Source organism: Urocitellus parryii, chromosome 4 (genome assembly GCF_045843805.1).
Source record: "Urocitellus parryii isolate mUroPar1 chromosome 4, mUroPar1.hap1, whole genome shotgun sequence".
NCBI lineage: Eukaryota > Metazoa > Chordata > Mammalia > Rodentia > Sciuridae > Urocitellus > Urocitellus parryii.
The window spans coordinates 58,025,258-58,044,509 of record NC_135534.1 but is presented as its reverse complement, the minus strand read 5'-3'; the positions used below and the strand labels follow the sequence as shown (position 1 = coordinate 58,044,509).

Below are 19,252 nucleotides of genomic sequence, written 5' to 3'. Positions count from 1 at the left end.
GACAGGAACTAAAATTAAAGCCTTTGCCCCATAGTTTTAAGCTTTCTAGCCTTGGCATTTGAGAAAGTATTGAAAGAGATATGAAGAGATAACAAGTGAAATTTGTCTCAGGCACAGAACTAAAACTAAAACTTGAAAGAGCTGGAAAGAACAGCTGCTGGATATACCAGGAGGTTTTGAAGGTGTCATTACTATTATTATAGTTTAAGAGCATCATATATATTAAGACAAGAAATTATTTAAAAATATTTATTGACCACAGAATATATAACAAGTAGAGGTTATGTTTTTAGGAACTGGGTCATAAGCATATAACAAAAGAAACATACTATAGAATAAGAAATAATGTGTTCATTCAAATCATTATCAGGACAAGGAAGTGTTTGGAAGAGTATTAGAACCAAGAGACTGTCACTTTGAACAGGAATTAAACACATCCAGAAATCCTTGCTTCTTGATAGGTTTCAGGATAAACTGGTAACCAGTTTACAGATTTTGTTGATTTATCCTGAAAACAAAACAAAAAATTAATAAAAAACCAGGTTTTTTCATGAAGAAACTGGGATTTATGTTGATCTTTAAAGTACCATGAACAATCTTGCTCATCTTGTATTTTGTCAAATAATTTACAAGAGCATGCATCAAGCACTGTGCCAGATGCTTTCACATCTATCCATTCTCTTTTAATTTTCATACCAACTTTTGAATGTAAATATTATGGCACACATTTTATAGGTAAGGAAATTGAAGCTCTAATAACCCATAAAAGACATTAAGGTAACAACAGAGTTTTAAGCTAAGTATTTGGCTACAAAGCTCATTTACTTTCACAATATTTTCTCCCTTACTCAGTCTCCAATAGGGTAGTTTAAAAAATCAAAATATGTTGATTGTTAGAAGATCGTATACCTCAGTGAGTGAATTAGCAGTACCTGGGAAAGTATATTGAGGAAATTCTTACACAGATCTTAAAATATATCCCAATATACTCTGATAAGGGAGGAAGAGCAACCTAAAAAGGAAAAAGCAGGGGAAGGGTTCTCTGTGTAGTAAACTGAAACTTGTTCTGGAGAAACTTAGTGCTTCCTACTGATACCTGGAGGTCTACAATGCATGGCAAATAAGATGGGCACAATATATTTAACACCTGAGTATAAATTTACTGACTGTGTTAGCTTAGACATCTCAAAATCCATTCAATTTGGCAATGACATCATATGGGTAGAAGAAAAGTAGAAATTATTTATAGAAAAATTAAATGTGGAGCAAAATATTTGGTAGTATTTTCAAGTTCTGACATACACTTTAGGAGAAAATAAGGTTTTCCTATGCCATGTTATTGATTTCAAAATATAAACATATGTGAGTTTTTAAAGTGGCATTGTTTATTCTGGGTGTCCCCACAATGATATATTTCAATTTAACAATAATTGTTGGATTCCATATCAGTCAGGATTCCAGAAAGAAAAAGAAAACAATCTCTGATGAAATTTTTGAGGAGAATTGCACATTACAACTATCTAGAGGCTGGACAAGGTGAAAACAGCCAGTCAGGAATATCAATATCAAGCCATGTAAGGACCAGCAGAGCAGAAACCCAGCACACCTGCAGCCTGAGACGGGTGGGGGCCGGGGGGCGGTCACTAGGCATTACCAAAGTCACACAAGTCAGCCAGGAAAGAAATGTCTTGCATTCTCTGTTTGCATCCTCCAATTTCCATCTGGAGCTTCCACCTGGTTAAACCAAATTGGAAGCTAGAGGTCCATAGGATCAATTCCTCTCACCTCCTTGGAGATGGGGTATGCAAAGGACTAAGGAAGTGCAGAGGATAAAAATTGAGGGTCAGGAGTGCAAAGTAGTGATAACTAGTACAAGGCCTGTAATATCAAGCACTGTGGAAACTATTATAGATATAAAGATGAATACGGTTAATTCCTACTCTACAGAAATCCACAGTATAGTGGCAAAGTAAAACACATAAACTGGTAACTGTCATTTAGAGTAAAAAGGTGCTACAGCTGAATATTTAATCAACTCACCTTGTTCTTGCTTCATTTTTTCAGTGACTACTCTTCATCTGGTAGAAGTACAAGCTGAAGATCTAGTACTTTCAGAAACTAAAAATGCCATCATAGAACTTATATATCCATAAATTTTATGAGAAATTTTTAATATTGCAAATTTCAATTGGTAAAGATGAATTTTCTTCTTCATGTGACCCCTTTCTTCCTCATTTCACTTCAAAATGAGGAAGAAAGGGGTTAATTTTTTGAGTATGTTACTATCTCTCTTGATTCTTGGGCCTTCCTCTCCCCACAACCTTGACTCACTGCTACCCACAATTTCTCACCCAACTAAAGCAATAGCCTACATGCTACTTATGCTAGAATATTTTCTCTGAGCATCTTGGCCATCTACCTACCATTTGCTTCCATAATACCTGTATTTGTATCATCACACTTATAGCATATAATATATTTGTGCTCTTATCACTATTCATCTCTAAACTATTCAAAGGAATAATTCGTTTTACTTTGTTCACCATTTTGTTCTCAAAGACTATCATGGTAATGGTCTTAGAATAAAGATAAAATCAGAAGATGATTATAAAACCACCAATATTATTATCCATATCAATGGTGTTTCATCACCAATAATCCAATGCAATCACAAACACCACTACTACAACTTTGCATGGAAAGGAAACATAAGAAATACTCAGTAAATGAATGAACAAGTATGGGAAGAATTGATTTGTTATCACTATTGAAAACTTTAAGAGAGCTAATATCAGAATGGATGTCTCACATTCAGGATAAGTAAAATATAAGGTTTACTTCATGTAGATGGGAAGAGAGAAGATATTATTATGGATAATAGAATTATTCCAAAATAGATTTTATAATAATAACAGAGTATGTTCTACTTAAATCATATTGAGAATTCTTAAGTAGTAGAATAACATAATAAGAGCAATATATAAGAAATCAGCCAAGGTATGTTGAATAACTTTGCAGGTGACTTAGAACAAATAATTTTGGGGTCTCACTTATGGTAGGAATATATAGTTATATATAGGAATATGTAGTTAGAATATCTCTTCCTGATTATTTCTTCTATATTTAGTCTCAATTTAATGAGATTTGTAGAATTCTGTCTGATATACTACAGTTCCTTACCTAGTTAGCAGATGCCTCAATGATGTATAACACTTATTTGTTTTAGGAAATTTTGCATTTGTTTTTCATTAATTTGTATGTAGCATTTATTTTATAATGATGTATTGAGAGTTTCAGCTCGGTCCTACATGAAAGTGACAATATCCCATTAGTTTGTTGGTGGTAGCATGATATACCCTGGAAAGCCAAAAGAATTCAAGAAGTCAAAAGAAAGAGTCTTAAGAGATATACAACCAACTGCAAATGTGACAGGAATATCAATTATTTCATCTCTTGTGAAACTATTGCTCTCACCTCTGTAATGAGAAATGAGTTTTAATACTCCTAGAAGGAAGATAAAATTGGAAGAAGGTCATAAAATATCAATATTATTATTAATGTCAATAGTATTCCATCATCGACAACCCGAAGTAATCACAACCAGCACTATCACTACACCATTATCAGTTATCACCACATCTATACTTAACAACCGGACTGCTTTCAACACATCAATGCTTGTTAGCTAACTTGCCTCCAGAGCCACTATCATAGAATCTTGAGAGGGAGGGAGAGGGGGTAGGCAAGAGAGAGAGAGAGAGAGAGAGAGAGAGAGAGAGAGAGAGAGAGAACCTAAAACAGAGGATTTTAGAGTGAGATTTCCTGGGCTCAAATAATGAAATTGATAGTAATTAGGTAACAATCCTAAACAACTTATTTACTCTGTTCTTCATTTTTCTGATTTGCAATAAAAATAATAAACTCATAAAATTTTACAGGAATAAAATGATTTATTATGATTAAAGTGCTAAGAACAATTGCTTGCACACACTAAATATTTATTGTAATTGTATGATTTCAAGGCACTAATCTACATTGTTTATTAATAATAGTCCACTCTTAGCATGACAAATATTATGCACTATTTTCTACATTTTCTCCTACAATTTTTCCTTTTTCCTTTTCTCATGCTGCAATTTCTGTAGGAATCCATATTGTAGAACAGTGCTAGTAATAATGTGACCATGACAAATGTCATGGAAGAACATCCTGCATGGGACACTGTCTCCTGTTCAACGCAGCAGAGATCAGCTGAGCAAGAGGCATTGACCTCCCCCCAGGGTCTTCTTGATGGCATTCTTGACTTCTTGGTTCCTTAGACAGTAGATGAAAGGATTTAGCATGGGTGTGAGGACTGCATACACAGCTGAGATTAGTTTGTTGGAATTAAATGATGCAATAGCTCTGGGTCGGACATACATGAAAATCATGGCTGTGTAATAAATTATGACTACAGTGAGGTGGGATGCACAGGTGGAGAAGGCTTTCTTCCTTCCCTGAGTGGAGGGTATACGCAAAATGGTGGACACTATGTAGATATAGGAGAGGACAGTGGTGATGAGAGGAAAAACAAGAATGACAATTGCCAAAGCAAAGTCCACCAACTCAGCTGTGGACATGTCTTTGCATGCCAGTTTGAGGATTGGTGAGATATCACAGAAGAAGTGGTTCATGACATTAGAGCCACAGAATGCAACATGTGAAATAAAATAAACTTTGATGACAGAGACTGTAAAACCACTTATATAGGAGAGGGCCATCAGCTGCACACAATAACCTGTGGTCATGATGGCTGGATATCGAAGAGGGTGGCAGATGGCCACATAGCGGTCATAGGCCATGGCTGCTAAAAGCACACACTCTGTGCAGGCTAGAGAGATAAAGAAATAGAGCTGGGTCATGCAACCTGTGAAGGAGATGCGCCGTCTCTGCAGGAGGAATCCATCCAGCATCTTGGGGACTGTGACAGAGACATACCAGACCTCCAGGAATGACATGCTACTCAGGAAATAGTACATGGGCTTATGGAGGGAGACTGTGTCCCAAACAGTGAACATGATAACAAGATTCTCTGCTACCACCAACAAGTAGACCATGAGGAAGAGGAAGAAGAGCAGGAGCTGCATCCATGGGGCAGTGGGGAAGCCCACCAGGATGAACTCACTGACCAGAGTGATGTTCATCTGCTGCATGACTGACAGCACTTGGAGGTACTGAAGTCTTCTATGGTAACACCACAAAAATGAAGATGTCTATCGCATCAGACCAAATAGCAAAATAAGTCAGCAAATCTGTTTTTCTGCAAATGAAACTCATAAAAAAATTTCTGTTAAAGGTACTCTTCTTCAAATGTGATGCAAATGTTTTTTGGTTTTAACAAAAGCTTCCCTGAATTAAAACACTCTTTCTTGGGCTGGGGATGTGGCTCAAGCGGTAGCGCGCTCGCCTGGCATGAGAGCAGCCCTGGTTCGATCCTCAGCACCACATACAAAAAAAGATGTTGTGTCCACCAAAAACTAAAATAATAATAATAATAATAATAATAATAAAAAATATTAAGTTCATAAAAAAACTGTTTAAAAAAAAAAACGCTTCCAAACCAATTATTGACAGTGATTGCAACTTACCTATTGACAATAATTGGAATGTCTACATTCATGTCATTCTTCGTTCTTTTATTAATGAAGATAGACCCATTTGTTTCTTCCATGTTGACTTCATTTCTATGTTTAATTAAAAACTTACCAAATATTTATTTCCACCTGAAATAAAACATGGAGGTAAGCATTGGGTCAGAAAATGTTCCAAAAGTTTAATATTTCTGGGATCCCTCCACTTTAGTTTTTTGATCCAGCACAATTTCTTCAAATTAGAGTCTAAAGAAATTTTTAAATGACAATAGCTATTGGAAAATTTCATGTTTACAAAAACCAGGTCAAGTGCCCCAGCAGCAATTGCTTTCCAAGCACATTCCCTTCCTGCATGGAAATTTTTCCCTACTATACTCAATCTTATACACACTCCTTCATGACTGTGGCCCAATTGCTAGAACATTGATTGGAAAATACATGAATATTAATTGAATATGGATTAGCAAGTAAATTAATGAATCCCTTGCAACTTTGATATCCACAGGGAATCATCCAAAGGCAGATGAGAGAGATCACTGGATCTCTACTGGCAAGACTGTATCTATCAGGCATCTTTGACAAATCTAGAGCTTGCACTTCCAGGATACTTTGATAGATCTGAGCCCTGGTCTCCAACTAACTTGGTAGGTCCTCTTTCTAAAGACCCAGCATTGTCTCAGGCTGAGATCCAAAGAGATGAGGAGGGGCTGGAGAGCACATGAGTACAGCACAAGGACAGATGGATATTGTAAAGCTGGAAGGTCATCATGTTTTTTAAGCTAGCTCAAATATCTTATCAATTCATTTTATTAAAGACCTCCTTAAAGCCTGGCTTTAAAACATTGCTTACAATTTTTGCCAAACTCCTGTCCATGATGTGTTGTTCTCTTTGCACAGAGAATGTGGTAGGCCATTCAGAGTTCACTCTGATATGCCCCCAGGTACAGATTTTCTGGCCATAGTTCTTGGCAAGAGGCTGAAGGATGAAGTACTGAAATATATATTATTGGTGCCACTATCTGCTTTCCATAGTTGCATGCATTAGTATGGCTCAGCACTGTTCTCTGGGTAGAAGATTACCCCTTAATCTCAACCTCCAATCTACACTTTCACCTCTGAGGAAATTGACTAATAAGGAGCTCTTGGCCTAGTTCTTTAATCACTAGCCAAATGCTTTTGATGGAAAAAAGAAACTTGTGTGGTATCAGAAAATAACTAGTTTTTCCTATGACCTAGCCCCATTAGGAGTCATCACCAATACAGAAACTGCTACTCATTAGATCACATGTTAACAATGCATGACTCCCTCCTCAGCCACACAATTAACCTTATACTCACCTCTGCACAGAAGAGCACTGACCTTAGAGTCAGAACAAGGTTTCAGGTGTTATTTCCATCACCTAGTTGTTGTATCATAGTGAGCAGATTACTTAAGGAAAGGTACTTCCATCCTAGAAAATGGGAACAATTACAATTGGACTCTCTTGTGAGAAGGAATATGATGATGCATTGAGATCATTTAACATAGGACTTAATTCATTGTTATTCTCTATAAGTATTAGCTGCTATGTTATGCTACACTTATACAGTTTACTCGATTGTATGTTTTCATTCCTGTGTACCCATACTCTTTTTGCACTTTTCCTGTTATATTCTGGGTGGCAAAATGACTCAAATTTGTTAGAGAGTAGGATTATAGCATCTGTAAATTTCCAAGTTGCAGATCTTTCATGCCTTATTCCTAATTCACTCTAATGAAATATTTTTATTATTCAAGCACCCTCATTTCCTTCAACAAATATACCTCTAATATTCGCTAGTTTAGAGCATGTAGAAATGCAAAATCATCTCTTTCTACTTTCCTTGTTGTAGAAGCAAAAGCACTAAGTTCTGGGCTCTCTATGGCAACCTAGAAAAAAAAATTTTCTTTATGATCTAGGACTTCTTTGTTTGCAGTCCTTAATGCGCTATCCTAAAGGATCAAAACACTGATGTCTTCTGGAACAAGAAACATATCCTTCATGCCCCTAACACCCAACAGATTCAGATCTTCCCAAATCTCCCAATTTTGAGTATGGATGTACTGGATCTTCATTTCCCATATTATTTCCCCAAATACCCTTTCTGAAGTTCAAGAATGGTACCTGCATCCATCTCCCCAAGTTCTTTCTCATCATATTTGGGGATATCTTCAGGGATCAGCCAATCTTTGTTGGTATCTCCATGCACTCAATAGGTCTATCTGTCCTTACTCTGAGAATGGAAAATTCTTCAGACATTTATACTGATCATGGGAAAGAAAACTGGTCTGCAGATTATCATACTCCCTAGGAATATCATGACGCATCCTTGCCTAGACTGCATGGTAGGTATTGCAGCTACAAAGCAAGAAAACAGGAGCGGGGACAAGATAATATATTCACCACTTGCCTACCCTGCCTTTTTTTTCTCCATGTGTTTTCCCCAGGGCCAACTTGTGCTCAGCCTGTCTTGACTCTAGGGAAACTTGATGTGTATTGTCAAGACTATGTCTAGGGGACCTGGGAAGCTGAATCTCTGGCTACCTATCAATTTCTGTTAAATAATGGATCCTGTTTATTTATACCTCTGAATATGGTGTGGTCCTTTCACTTATCAAAATATGCAAGCTGGTATTATATCAAATTACTCAGAAGCCAGAGTAAGAAACCAAAGTGGATTTAAGATAACAGACTTATTTTTTAATACTTATTTTTTATACTTTATATAAAATATGCTTTCTACTGTTGTCTCCCTGTGTACAAACTGCTGTGCTATATGATCCTGGAATAAAATATATAGGTCTTGAGCTCGCCCTAAAATAAAAAGTAAACCATACATTTAGGTGACATGATGCATAAGACATATATGAACAAAATGCTCTAAGAACTCCAAGGAGAAAAAAATCCTTTATAACTGAAGAATATAGAAAATATTTCTTCAAATAGATGTCATTCCAGACTCATGATAAGAAAATATTTGAAAGCAGTATGATGATAAGTAATTTGGGGGGGCAGGGATTCTTTTTAGTTATACATAACAGTAGAGTCCATTTTGATAAAATTATACATGCATAGACTATTAGGGCAAATAATTTTGATCTCTAGTTCTGGCCCTTGTTCCAGTCCCAGCCCATGCAGGAACCTGAAGCTGTTCCCTACAGTCATATACAGGTACACTACTATTCCTAGACCCCATAACTTGATATATGCATGCTATAGTCCTCCATGCATATGCCTGTGGTAAGTCCTGGTCCTGCCCACAGTCCTAGTCCTTGATGCTGGAGAAAGATGTAACTCTAAATATCCTAAGAGCCCTCATAGTCACTGTGACCCCTTGCAGCTCTGCAACAAAGGACCTTGCAATTGTTGATGTTGCAGATAGCAGCTGCCTGAGCCAACCAGAAACTGCACTCCATTGAACTCAGAGATACTACACATACTGATATGGGTGGCGTATGCCACTAGATACAGACCCATAGCTTGTAATATTGTACTTCCTCCAGTAGGTAAAAGTGTGTCCTAACCCACAGCCAGTCCACAAAGTCAGGAAGAGGTGGCTACTCATCAAATGTGCAAACAAATTTGCAAAGCTTCAAGGATCATTAGAATTAGGAAAATAGTAAACTATCGAAGAAATGCAACAAATGTCTAGTAAGAAACCCCCCAAAAAGTGAGACATCAACTGCTTGACAAAAAAAAATCACAATAATTGTTCTAAAGATGTTCAGTAAGCTATAAGAGAATACAGATAAATGATTTAATAAAATAAGGAAAATAATAAGGAGAAAAATGAGAAGTTCAAGAAACATATAAAAACATAAAAAAGAATGAAACAAATTTTGAAGATGAATAATATAATGACTGAAATGAAAAATGAAATAAAGGATTCTAATTGTAGTCTTGATCATGAAAAAGAAAATCAGCAAACTTGAAGACAGGTCATTTAAAATTATTCAGTCAGAGGAGAAAAGAAAAGAACAAAAAAAATGAAGAAAGCCTACAGGATTTATGGAACACAATGCAGAGGGGAAACCAGTTTTAATACTATAGTTTAAAAAGAAAGAAAGGAATGAGCAGAAAGTTTATTTAAAGAAAATAATTATTAAAAAAAAAAACTTTCCCAAATCTAGTACATGAAGCTCAAAGGTCCCTAAACAGGTTCTTCCCAAAGATGCTTCAATGAGACATAACAATCTGCCATACTCTGAATGTCTATGCTCCCTCTTTCAAATTGATATGTTGAAAACTTAATCACCGGTGTAAACATATTAGGATATGGGGCCTTTGGAGGGTAATTAGATCTTTAAGACTCAGACTTTCTGGATTAATGGGATTAATGTTCTTATCAAAGACACCACAGAAGCCAAGTATGGTGATGCAGACCTATAATCCCACCAGCTCCGGAGGGTGAGGCAAGAAGAACGAAAATTCAAGGCCAGCCTCAGCAACTTAATGAGGCCCTAAGTAATTTAAAAATACAATCTCAAAAGAAAAAAGGGTTGGGAATCTAGCTCAGTGCTATAACACTCCTGGGTTTAATCTCTAGTACCGTGTGTGCGTGTGTGTGCGTGCATACACACACACACACACACACACATAGAAAAGAGGCCACAGACAGCTGCCTCATCCCTTCCACCATGTAAGGACACAGAAGAAGCATCCTGTGTTCACCAGAAAGAAGGGCCTCACCAGACACTGGATCTGAAGCACCTGGATCTTCTTCAGAATTATGAAAAATTGTTTTCTGTTATTCATATATTTTGTTTATAGCATAATATCAGAGCAACCATAACAGAAAAGGTTTAAACAAGTAGTTAAAAATCAAAGCTGAAGAAAGAAATTTGAAAGCAGCAAGAGAAAAGAGGCTTGTCATGTGAAGGAAACCCGTATCACGAGATTGATGGACTTCTCAACAGAGACCGGCATTGCAAGTCTGGAGACAGGGGATGGTATGTCCAAATGCTGAAAGAAAAAGGGCCAGCCAAGAATACTTCACACAATGAAGCTGTGTTTCAGAGATGGAAGAGAGAGAGGAAACATTTTTTTCCTGAAAAACACAAAACAAGTCTTAACAAACCTAAGATAGAAATCATATCAATTTTTAATTAAAATTTTTTTTGTTTTTTTGTTTTTATTGATGGACCTTTAATTTTTATATATGGTGCTGAGGATAGAACTCAGTGCCTTACACATACCAGGCAAGTGCTCTACCACTGAGCCCCAGCCCCAACCCCAAATATCTTTTTTTCTAGAATGGTATGAAACTAGAAATTGTACTAGGAAGAAAGTAGAAAACTCACTATGAGTGGAAATTAAACAATGTGTTCTTACCTTATGGATAAATGAAGAAATTAAAAAGAAAATAAAAGATATCTTGAGACAAGCAAAAATTGGAAGCACAGCATATCAAAAATTAAAAGATGCAACAAAGACAGTTTTGAGAGAGATTCATAGCAATAAATGCCTATAATAGGAAAAAAAAAAGAGAAAGATCACAAAGAAGCAACCTGTCTCTACATCTCAAGGAACTAGAAAGAAAAGCAAACTAACTAAACCTAAAGTCAATAGAAGCAAAGAAATAAAAATTCAAAGCAGAAATAAAGGAAATAGAAACTAGAAAAATAATAGAAAAAGTCAGTAAAATAAGCATCTGTCAGCAGATTAATGAATAAAGAAAATGTGGTTTATCTGTATCACAGAATAGTATTCACTCTTTAAAAAGGAGGAATTCCTGCCATTTGTGATGTCCTGCATCAACAAGAAACATTATACTAACTGAAATAAGGCAGAAACAAATAGAAACAGCCTGCTCTCACTTATCTGCAAAAGCTTAAAAAGTTGCATTCATAGTAACAGAAAGAAGAATAATGGTTACTAGGGGACGGGGTAGCTGGGAAGAACTAGAGATATTGGCCAAATGGTACAAATTTTCATTTTCAACACAAATAATTTCTGAGGATCTACAGTATAGCATGGTTACTAAGCTAATAGTAATGTATAGTGTACTTGACATTTGCTATTTGAGTCAATACTAAGGGTTTTCAGCATACACACACAAAAAAAGGGTAATTATACAAGGTGATGGGTAAGTTAACTAGCTTGATTGTGGAATCATTTCACAATGTATACATATGTGAAATCATCATATTGTATGACTAAACTCATTTTGTCCCCAAGTTCCAAATGTGGAACAAGTATAAAGATGTAAATTATGCAACAAATACTCCACTTATAGTAACTTTGAATTAGTTATTATGTTTTTAGAGGCCTATTCTTTTGAGAAGTAATACATGAATGATTAGAGCTTTGAATACATACATATATAATATGAAAATATATAAAGGATATATAAGCTCTAGATTATTATTTTCAACATATTTTAATGCACTAGGTCAATCATTTAAATATTAGCAGAATTGAAAACCTGAGACTTAACGAGTTAAATAAATGTGATTTTTGTCAAACATATCTCAATAAAGTTGGGTGCTGAAAAGAAAACTGTGGGCAGGTTACATTTACAAATAAACATGAAAAATTCTTAAAAACAAACAACAATGACAAAGAATTCTAAAACTGTTTTGCATTAACTACACAAATATGGAATATTACCTGTGCTAGAATATAAACCATGACTAGGATGTGATCAATAAGAATGAGGTGAGAAGACTTTCAGTGTAGAGAGACTAGCACAGCAAAGCATGTGGAATAATGAGAGCAAAAGGTGAGAGGACAGAATCATGAGGCCTCTGCAGAGACTAGAGGTCCTAACCACTGCCTTGGACTCAGGAAGCAGGCACTGAAGGGACACACACTGCCAAAGGATGCACTGTGTGCTCAGAACAGGGGAAGTGGCAGCCTCCCTGTCAATAGAGGTGACCATAGCCTAGGGAGGCCCCAGAGTCTCTGCTACAAATTCTGCCTCAAGTAACCATTAAACTCCAGAATTGGTTGCTAGAAGTCTTAAAAGAATGAATACCCAAGAGCTGCACTTGTGTCTGAGGCAATAGCCAAATGTGGCTGAAATGAGCTGAAGCAAAGGCCTGAGAAAATGAGGAATCCTAGAGGAGATTCCTTCCTCCTCCTCCTCCTCCTCCTCTTTCTCCTCCTCCTCCTCTTATACTCTTTGTCTAAAGGTGAATGGTGAATTGAACAAATTCTGTTGGTCTTCACAAAATAAAACTATGGAACATGACAATCAGGGAGAGCAACTTTGCCCTGAGAAATGATTCTAAGTTGAAAATAAGACACTTTCCTTTAGGTCCCTGGGCAAACTTTTTAAAAGTGATAATAATCACAACCTAATATTTATCTGTACAAGTTCGTCATGAGCAAGATATGAAATTAAAGACAAAGAGATAATTAAAATGTACTGTGAAGAAACTGGAAAAGCAAACAAAAGAACTAAGTTTATTCATTTGGTGAGAACCAATAGATATTTTTGAGAACAGGAACTGTATTTTGACACCATGCGTATTTCAAACGTACATTAAATATACAATTATGTATGCAAGCATATGTATTAAAATTGAATATATTATATTATTATATTGTTTTAAAGTACCTAAGTATCTATGGTGTAAAATGGTTAAAGCATGACTTTTTAATGGTTCAAACAATACATAGTAAGCATCTTCCTTTAAAATTTTTTACATACTATAAATTTTTTAGGAATCCAGGTTGTAGAAAAGCGCTGGTAATAAAAAGGACCATGACAAATGTCATGCAAAGAACTTCTGCATGGGACACTGTCTCCTCCTCAAGGCAGCAGAGATCAGCTGAGCAGGAGGCATTTGCCTCCCCCCAAGGTCTTCTTGATGGCATTCTTGACTTCTTGGTTCCTTAGACAGTAGATGAAAGGATTTAGCATGGGTGTGAGGACTGCATACACAGCTGAGATTAGTTTGTTGGAATTAAATGATGCAATAGCTCTTGGCCTGGCATACATGAAAATCATGGCTGTGTAATAAATTATGACTACAGTGAGGTGGGATGCACAGGTGGAGAAGGCCTTCATCCTTCCCTGAGTAGAGGATATATGCAAAATCGTGGACACTATGTAGACATAAGAAAGGACAGTAATGGTGAGAGGAAAGATTAAAATGACAATTGCCAATGCAAAATCTACCAACTCAGCTGTGGACATGTCTTTGCATGCCAGTTTGAGGATTGGTGAGATATCACAGAAAAAGTGGTTCATGACATTGGAGCCACAGAAGGTGACATGTGAAATGAAATAGACTTTGATCACGGTGATCATGAAGCCAGTCATGTAGGAGAAAGCAACCAGCTGCACACAATAACCTGTGGTCATGATGACTGGATATCGAAGAGGGTGGCAGATGGCCACATAGCGGTCATAGGCCATGGCTGCTAAAAGCACACACTCTGTGCAGGCTAGAGAGATAAAGAAATAGAGCTGGGTCATGCAACCTGTGAAGGAGATGTGCCGTCTCTGCAGGAGGAATCCATCCAGCATCTTGGGGACTGTGACAGAGACATACCAGACCTCCAGGAATGACATGCTACTCAGGAAATAGTACATGGGCTTATGGAGGGAGACTGTGTCCCAAACAGTGAACATGATAACAAGATTCTCTGCTACCACCAACAAGTAGACCATGAGGAAGAGGAAGAAGAGCAGGAGCTGCATCCATGGGGCAGTGGGGAAGCCCACCAGGATGAACTCACTGACCAGAGTGATGTTCATCTGCTGCATGACTGACAGCACTTGGAGGTACTAAAGTCTTCTATGGTAACACCACAAAAATTAAGATGTCTATGGCATCAGACCAAATACCAAAATAAGTTATCAATTGTGTTTTCCTGTTAATCAGACTCATAAAATAATTTCTGTTAATAGGGACTCTTCTTCAGATTTGAAGCACAAATTTCCATTAACTTTCTTTTTTTCTTATGGAAATTCTTCCTGGATCAAAAATTGCCTTCCACACCAACCCTCACTTACTTGAAGATAATGATTTCAATATCATGATCTATCTCATTCATAGCTCCTTTTCAATGATCATGGACAACATGTCTCTCTGTCTTTCTGTGTCTCTCATTGGTTCAAGGACTTTGATCAATTAGTAACTGTGCACAAGATGTACTCCTTTCTAAAAGAAGCCAGAAGATATCATAGGATCAGATAAAGTTTTAAAGTTTAGTATTTGAGTGATCTGTTAGCTGACTTATTTTAAGCCTGCCTAATTTGTTCAGTGTACAATGTATGGAAATTTTAAAATAATAATTGCTGTTCAAAAATTCCTTAAATACAGCATTGACTTCACATCAGTGAATGAAATATGACAAATTTTAATTATCATACATGAAAAGTACCTCATAGTTCGATCCCTACCTACTTCTCCAGTCTCATCTCTCATGACCCTATAAATAATACTCCATGCTCCACAAATACTCACCCTTCTTTTGCTCCCCAGGTTTATATGATCTCTTTTGTCCCTGTGGCTTTGCATATATTATTCCCTCCTCCTATTACATCCTTTTCTAATCTTTACCTGGTGATTCAAGTTCACGATTACATTTAGAATTCATCTATAAAAACTGGGTCAAGTGCCCCATCAGCATTTGCTTCTCAATGCATGCTCCCCTCCTGCATTGAAATTTTTGTCTACTACACTGCAATCTTTCAAAACTCAAGATGCTGCCCTTCATGACTGGGACCAAAATGCCTAGGACAATGACTGGAAAACACACAGATAATGACGGAATGTGGATTAACAAGTGAATCAATGAATCCATTGTAACTTTGGAATCCACAGGAAATGGGTCAGGGACAGAGGAGACAGATCTTCAGATTTCCCCTGGCAAAAGGCACATGTCCATCAGGCTGTACATCATTGACACATTCAGAGTTTGAGCTTCCAATTCACTTTCATGACAAACATACATAGAAGGTTTGAGAACACTGTATGTGAGCCCTGCTCTCCATTCACTTGTTAGGTCAGTATTTCTAAATATTAGCCATTATCTCTGACTCTGGTCCACAGTGATGAGAAGCAGGAGATTACACGAGTGCAGCACAAGCACAGATGGACCTTGTGAAGAAGGATGGCAGAACATTTCTGTGAATTATCTCCACTATTTTAGTCTTTGGTCAGGTAAATAGATTTCACAGGATCATCTCTTAAAATATTATGAATGAATGTTTATCTCCATTAAATACCACCCTCATATGTAAAGACTGAATTGAGGTCCTGCTTTCAGATCATTGCCCATACCTTCTGCTCAATTTTTTGTCCATTCATTGTTCACTCTCCACCAAGGAGGATGGCAGCCAAACAATAGTCATCTCTTATCCATTGAAATAGAGATCTGACCATGGCTTACACCAAAAGACTGAAGGATGTGATGCACCACTATCCCTTTCCATTGAAGAACTCATGGCCAGAGCTCAGCCTTGCCTGATAGTTGGAAGGAGATTGTCCCTTGCTCTCCATCCCGGGCATCCACCACTGAGGTAGTTCAGTAATATTTAGTTGGTCATTTTTAAATTGTCTTTGACCACATGGTTTTTCTGGGAAAAAGAACTGGCTTAGAGAACAGAGTAGGGAGTTTTCCCATATTCTAAACCCATAGGAAGCAGCACCACTGTAGAGACACCCCTTCTTTTCAGGACATGTACTACAGTCTACATTTTAACCATCAGTCTCATGCTGTCCCACACATTCACCTTTCACAAAATTTAAAAGGACTGACTTCAGGTTAGAGCAAAGCTATTGATAATATCATCCTGAATAGAAGACTTAGCAAATATGTACTTGAATGTCCTCTTCTGTATAATGGGAACACTGATAATAATGCCTATCTTGAGAGTTTGTTGTGAGAATTAAATGTGATAATGCATTGAAATAACATGGGACCTGGTCCATGTTTGTTCTCTGTATTAGCTATAATTTCACTATACATTCCTACACTTATACATGTTCATTCAATCATAGCATTATATTTCAATCACATGTGCTCATATAAACACATGGCCATTCTCTTGCTTTTACTTATACTTACTTTTTCTGTTATAATCTAGAAATTAAGGTAATTCCAATTTTCTGCAGAACATGATTATAACATCTTTGACGAGCTCTAAGTTGCAGACCACCAATGCCGTCTTTCTTACCTTCTTCTTAATATCCTGATTTCATATACTTAAGCAAATGCCTGTAGCTTCATATTCTTCTCTATTTTCTTTGCCGTAAATGTACCTTTTAGCAGGCTCTATTTTAAAAAATGTAGGGCTGCAAAATTCTCTTTATTTTTCTTATTCTCTTATTTTCAGAACCCAAATCAGAGCCTTGAGATCTCTATGGTATCTGAGGAAAGGAATCATTTAATTATGTTACAAAACTACTTTTCCCACTCTTATGTATTTGTTCTTAAGAGACAACACATACTAATAGCTTTCTTCTAGAATAGGAAATATAACTTTTGTCCCCCTGTCCAATACATAATAATCCTTGACCTGCCTGAATTTCCCCAAACTTGGGTAAATTTGCAATGTACACTGAATTTTCATTTTCCTATTAATTTAACCCCATACCCTTCTGCCCAGGAATGATGCCTGCTAACATTTCCCAAGTTTGTCTTCATTTTCTGTGGAGCTTTCCTTAGAGATCACCCAGTCTCCCCTAGTACTTTAACCATTCATCATAATCCATCTGTCCTATTTTGTTGAGTGGAAAATTCTTCAAATATTTGTACTTATTATGGAAAAACTGACCAGTTCTGCGATTTTTATCTTCTCTGAAGTTTATGGTCTTTGCTTAGAAAGCATAGTGGGCACAGCAGGCACTAAGCAGGAAGACAAAAGCAGAGACTGGTGAATATATTAGTACTTGTCTACCTTTTGCCCATGCCTTCTTCCCAAGAGACTCACTTACACTTGGTCTTTCCTGGCTCTAGGGAAACTCTTTGTGCACTGCCAAGTCTATGTCCAGGGGACTTGGACAAAGGAACTGAATCTTCATCTATCTATAAATTCCTGTTTATACTTGTCCCATGTTTATCTCTACTTGTGGATATAGTGTGATCCTTTTCTCTTCTATAAGATGATTTAATACCAAATTATTTAAAAATCAGTATAATAATCTAATTGGGTTTATAAGATAACAGATGCATTCATGTGTCTGTCTTTAAGATAACACCAATAATTTGTTTTCTATTATTTTTATATCTTTATTTGACATATAATAATTATACTTATTCCAGGGTATCATGGATGTTTTTAAATATGTATGTATTATATAATGTACAAATTTTAGAAAAAAAAAATATATATATCCTGAAATATTTATCATTTCTTTGTATTCCTTTCTTCTATCTTTACTCAAATGTATATACTATGATCTTAAATGTGGAAACTAGAAAAAGTTAATCTCATAGAATCTAAGAGTAGAACAGTGATTATTAGAGGCTGGGGAAGGAAATAGGGAAGGAGGATTGGAGAAAGGTTGGTCAAGGAGTACTAAGTTACAGTTAGAGAGATCAAGTAAATTCTGGTGTTATTCATTCTTTCTTCAGAATTTAAAAATCATTTAATCCATAAAGTGAAAAACTAGAATACAAAAGAATTACACATTTTTTAAATAAATAATGCCTTCTAAATTATTTAACAAAAGATAGAGATCCACTATATTTGTCTAAAACCATTGGGGTCTGATATTTAAGAATGATGAACTTTTCAGATTTTAGAAAGGACTTCAGTGCATATAACATACTACATTAACCCTCAGAGTCTATGGCACAATCGCCCCCCCATCAAAATTGTTAATATTTCTGCAGCAAAATACATGAATATTCATACTAAATGGGATAAAAATATTAAATATCAGTTCAGATTAGATTGCAAGCAAATAAATTTTTTCACCAAGCTTCTGAAAACCTTGTTTTCAGAGCTTATTGGATTCTGAAATTAAAATTAGAGATAAGGGAATATAAACTTACATGACAAGACTTGATTCTTTAAACAACTCATTTTTACAAATGAAAAAACACATAAGTTTTCAAATACATAATAAATTAACAGGCATCTTTTGATATTATTAAATATACATTTTAAATACATACACACATAACATACAACATCTTTTATGATTCAACTTGTATGAAAGGCACAGATGTACAATCTTTTCTGTAAGAAGGGGACACTGTTAAATGTGTAGAAAAAATAAAAATGGGATTGAGACAACTCTTTATGCCTGGAAAAGCACTTAATGAGTACAACACAAGGAGGTAGGGCTTATTCTTCACGAAGTACTGTTTTACTTGTGAGCAGTTTCTTCCACAGAAACATAGGTAGACACTTTTACTTAAAATGTACATTAAATGAGGCTTACTTTCCTATGTACAATACTATGGCCTTATACCTAAAAATTAAAACTTTGGAAGGCATTATTGTAGTTAAATAAGTAATGTTTTGCCAGGTTTGAAGAAGCTTCAATGATGTTCCAAAGTAGCTATCGTATTAAAACAAATATTTAAATATGTTCAGTGACTTTCTTATAAAATAAAATCCTGTTTGGAAGTCAACTTTATTTAAAAATCAGGATAGTGTGCTTGTAACGTCTTGGTAGTTTCTGATCACAGTCA

General features: G+C 36.1%; 2 protein-coding genes across 2 annotated transcripts; both read right to left on the bottom strand.

Moving 5' to 3' along the window:
* Positions 1-4,247: 4,247 nt before the first annotated feature.
* LOC144254259 (olfactory receptor 6B9-like) lies at positions 4,248-5,192 on the bottom strand. The gene has a single exon (XM_077797275.1). The coding sequence runs from the start codon at positions 5,190-5,192 to the stop codon at positions 4,248-4,250; it is 945 nt and encodes a 314-aa protein (XP_077653401.1).
* An 8,229-nt stretch (positions 5,193-13,421) lies between these two features.
* On the bottom strand, positions 13,422-14,366 carry LOC144254258 (olfactory receptor 6B9-like). The gene has a single exon (XM_077797274.1). It carries the CDS (start codon positions 14,364-14,366, stop codon positions 13,422-13,424), a length of 945 nt encoding a protein of 314 aa, XP_077653400.1.
* Positions 14,367-19,252: the final 4,886 nt, after the last annotated feature.

Excerpts from the sequence above, each read along its gene's own strand:
- LOC144254258 (XM_077797274.1), bottom strand. The coding sequence starts at position 14,366 with ATGCAGCAGATGAACATCACTCTGGTCAGTGAGTTCATCCTGGTGGGC.
- LOC144254259 (XM_077797275.1), bottom strand. The coding sequence starts at position 5,192 with ATGCAGCAGATGAACATCACTCTGGTCAGTGAGTTCATCCTGGTGGGC.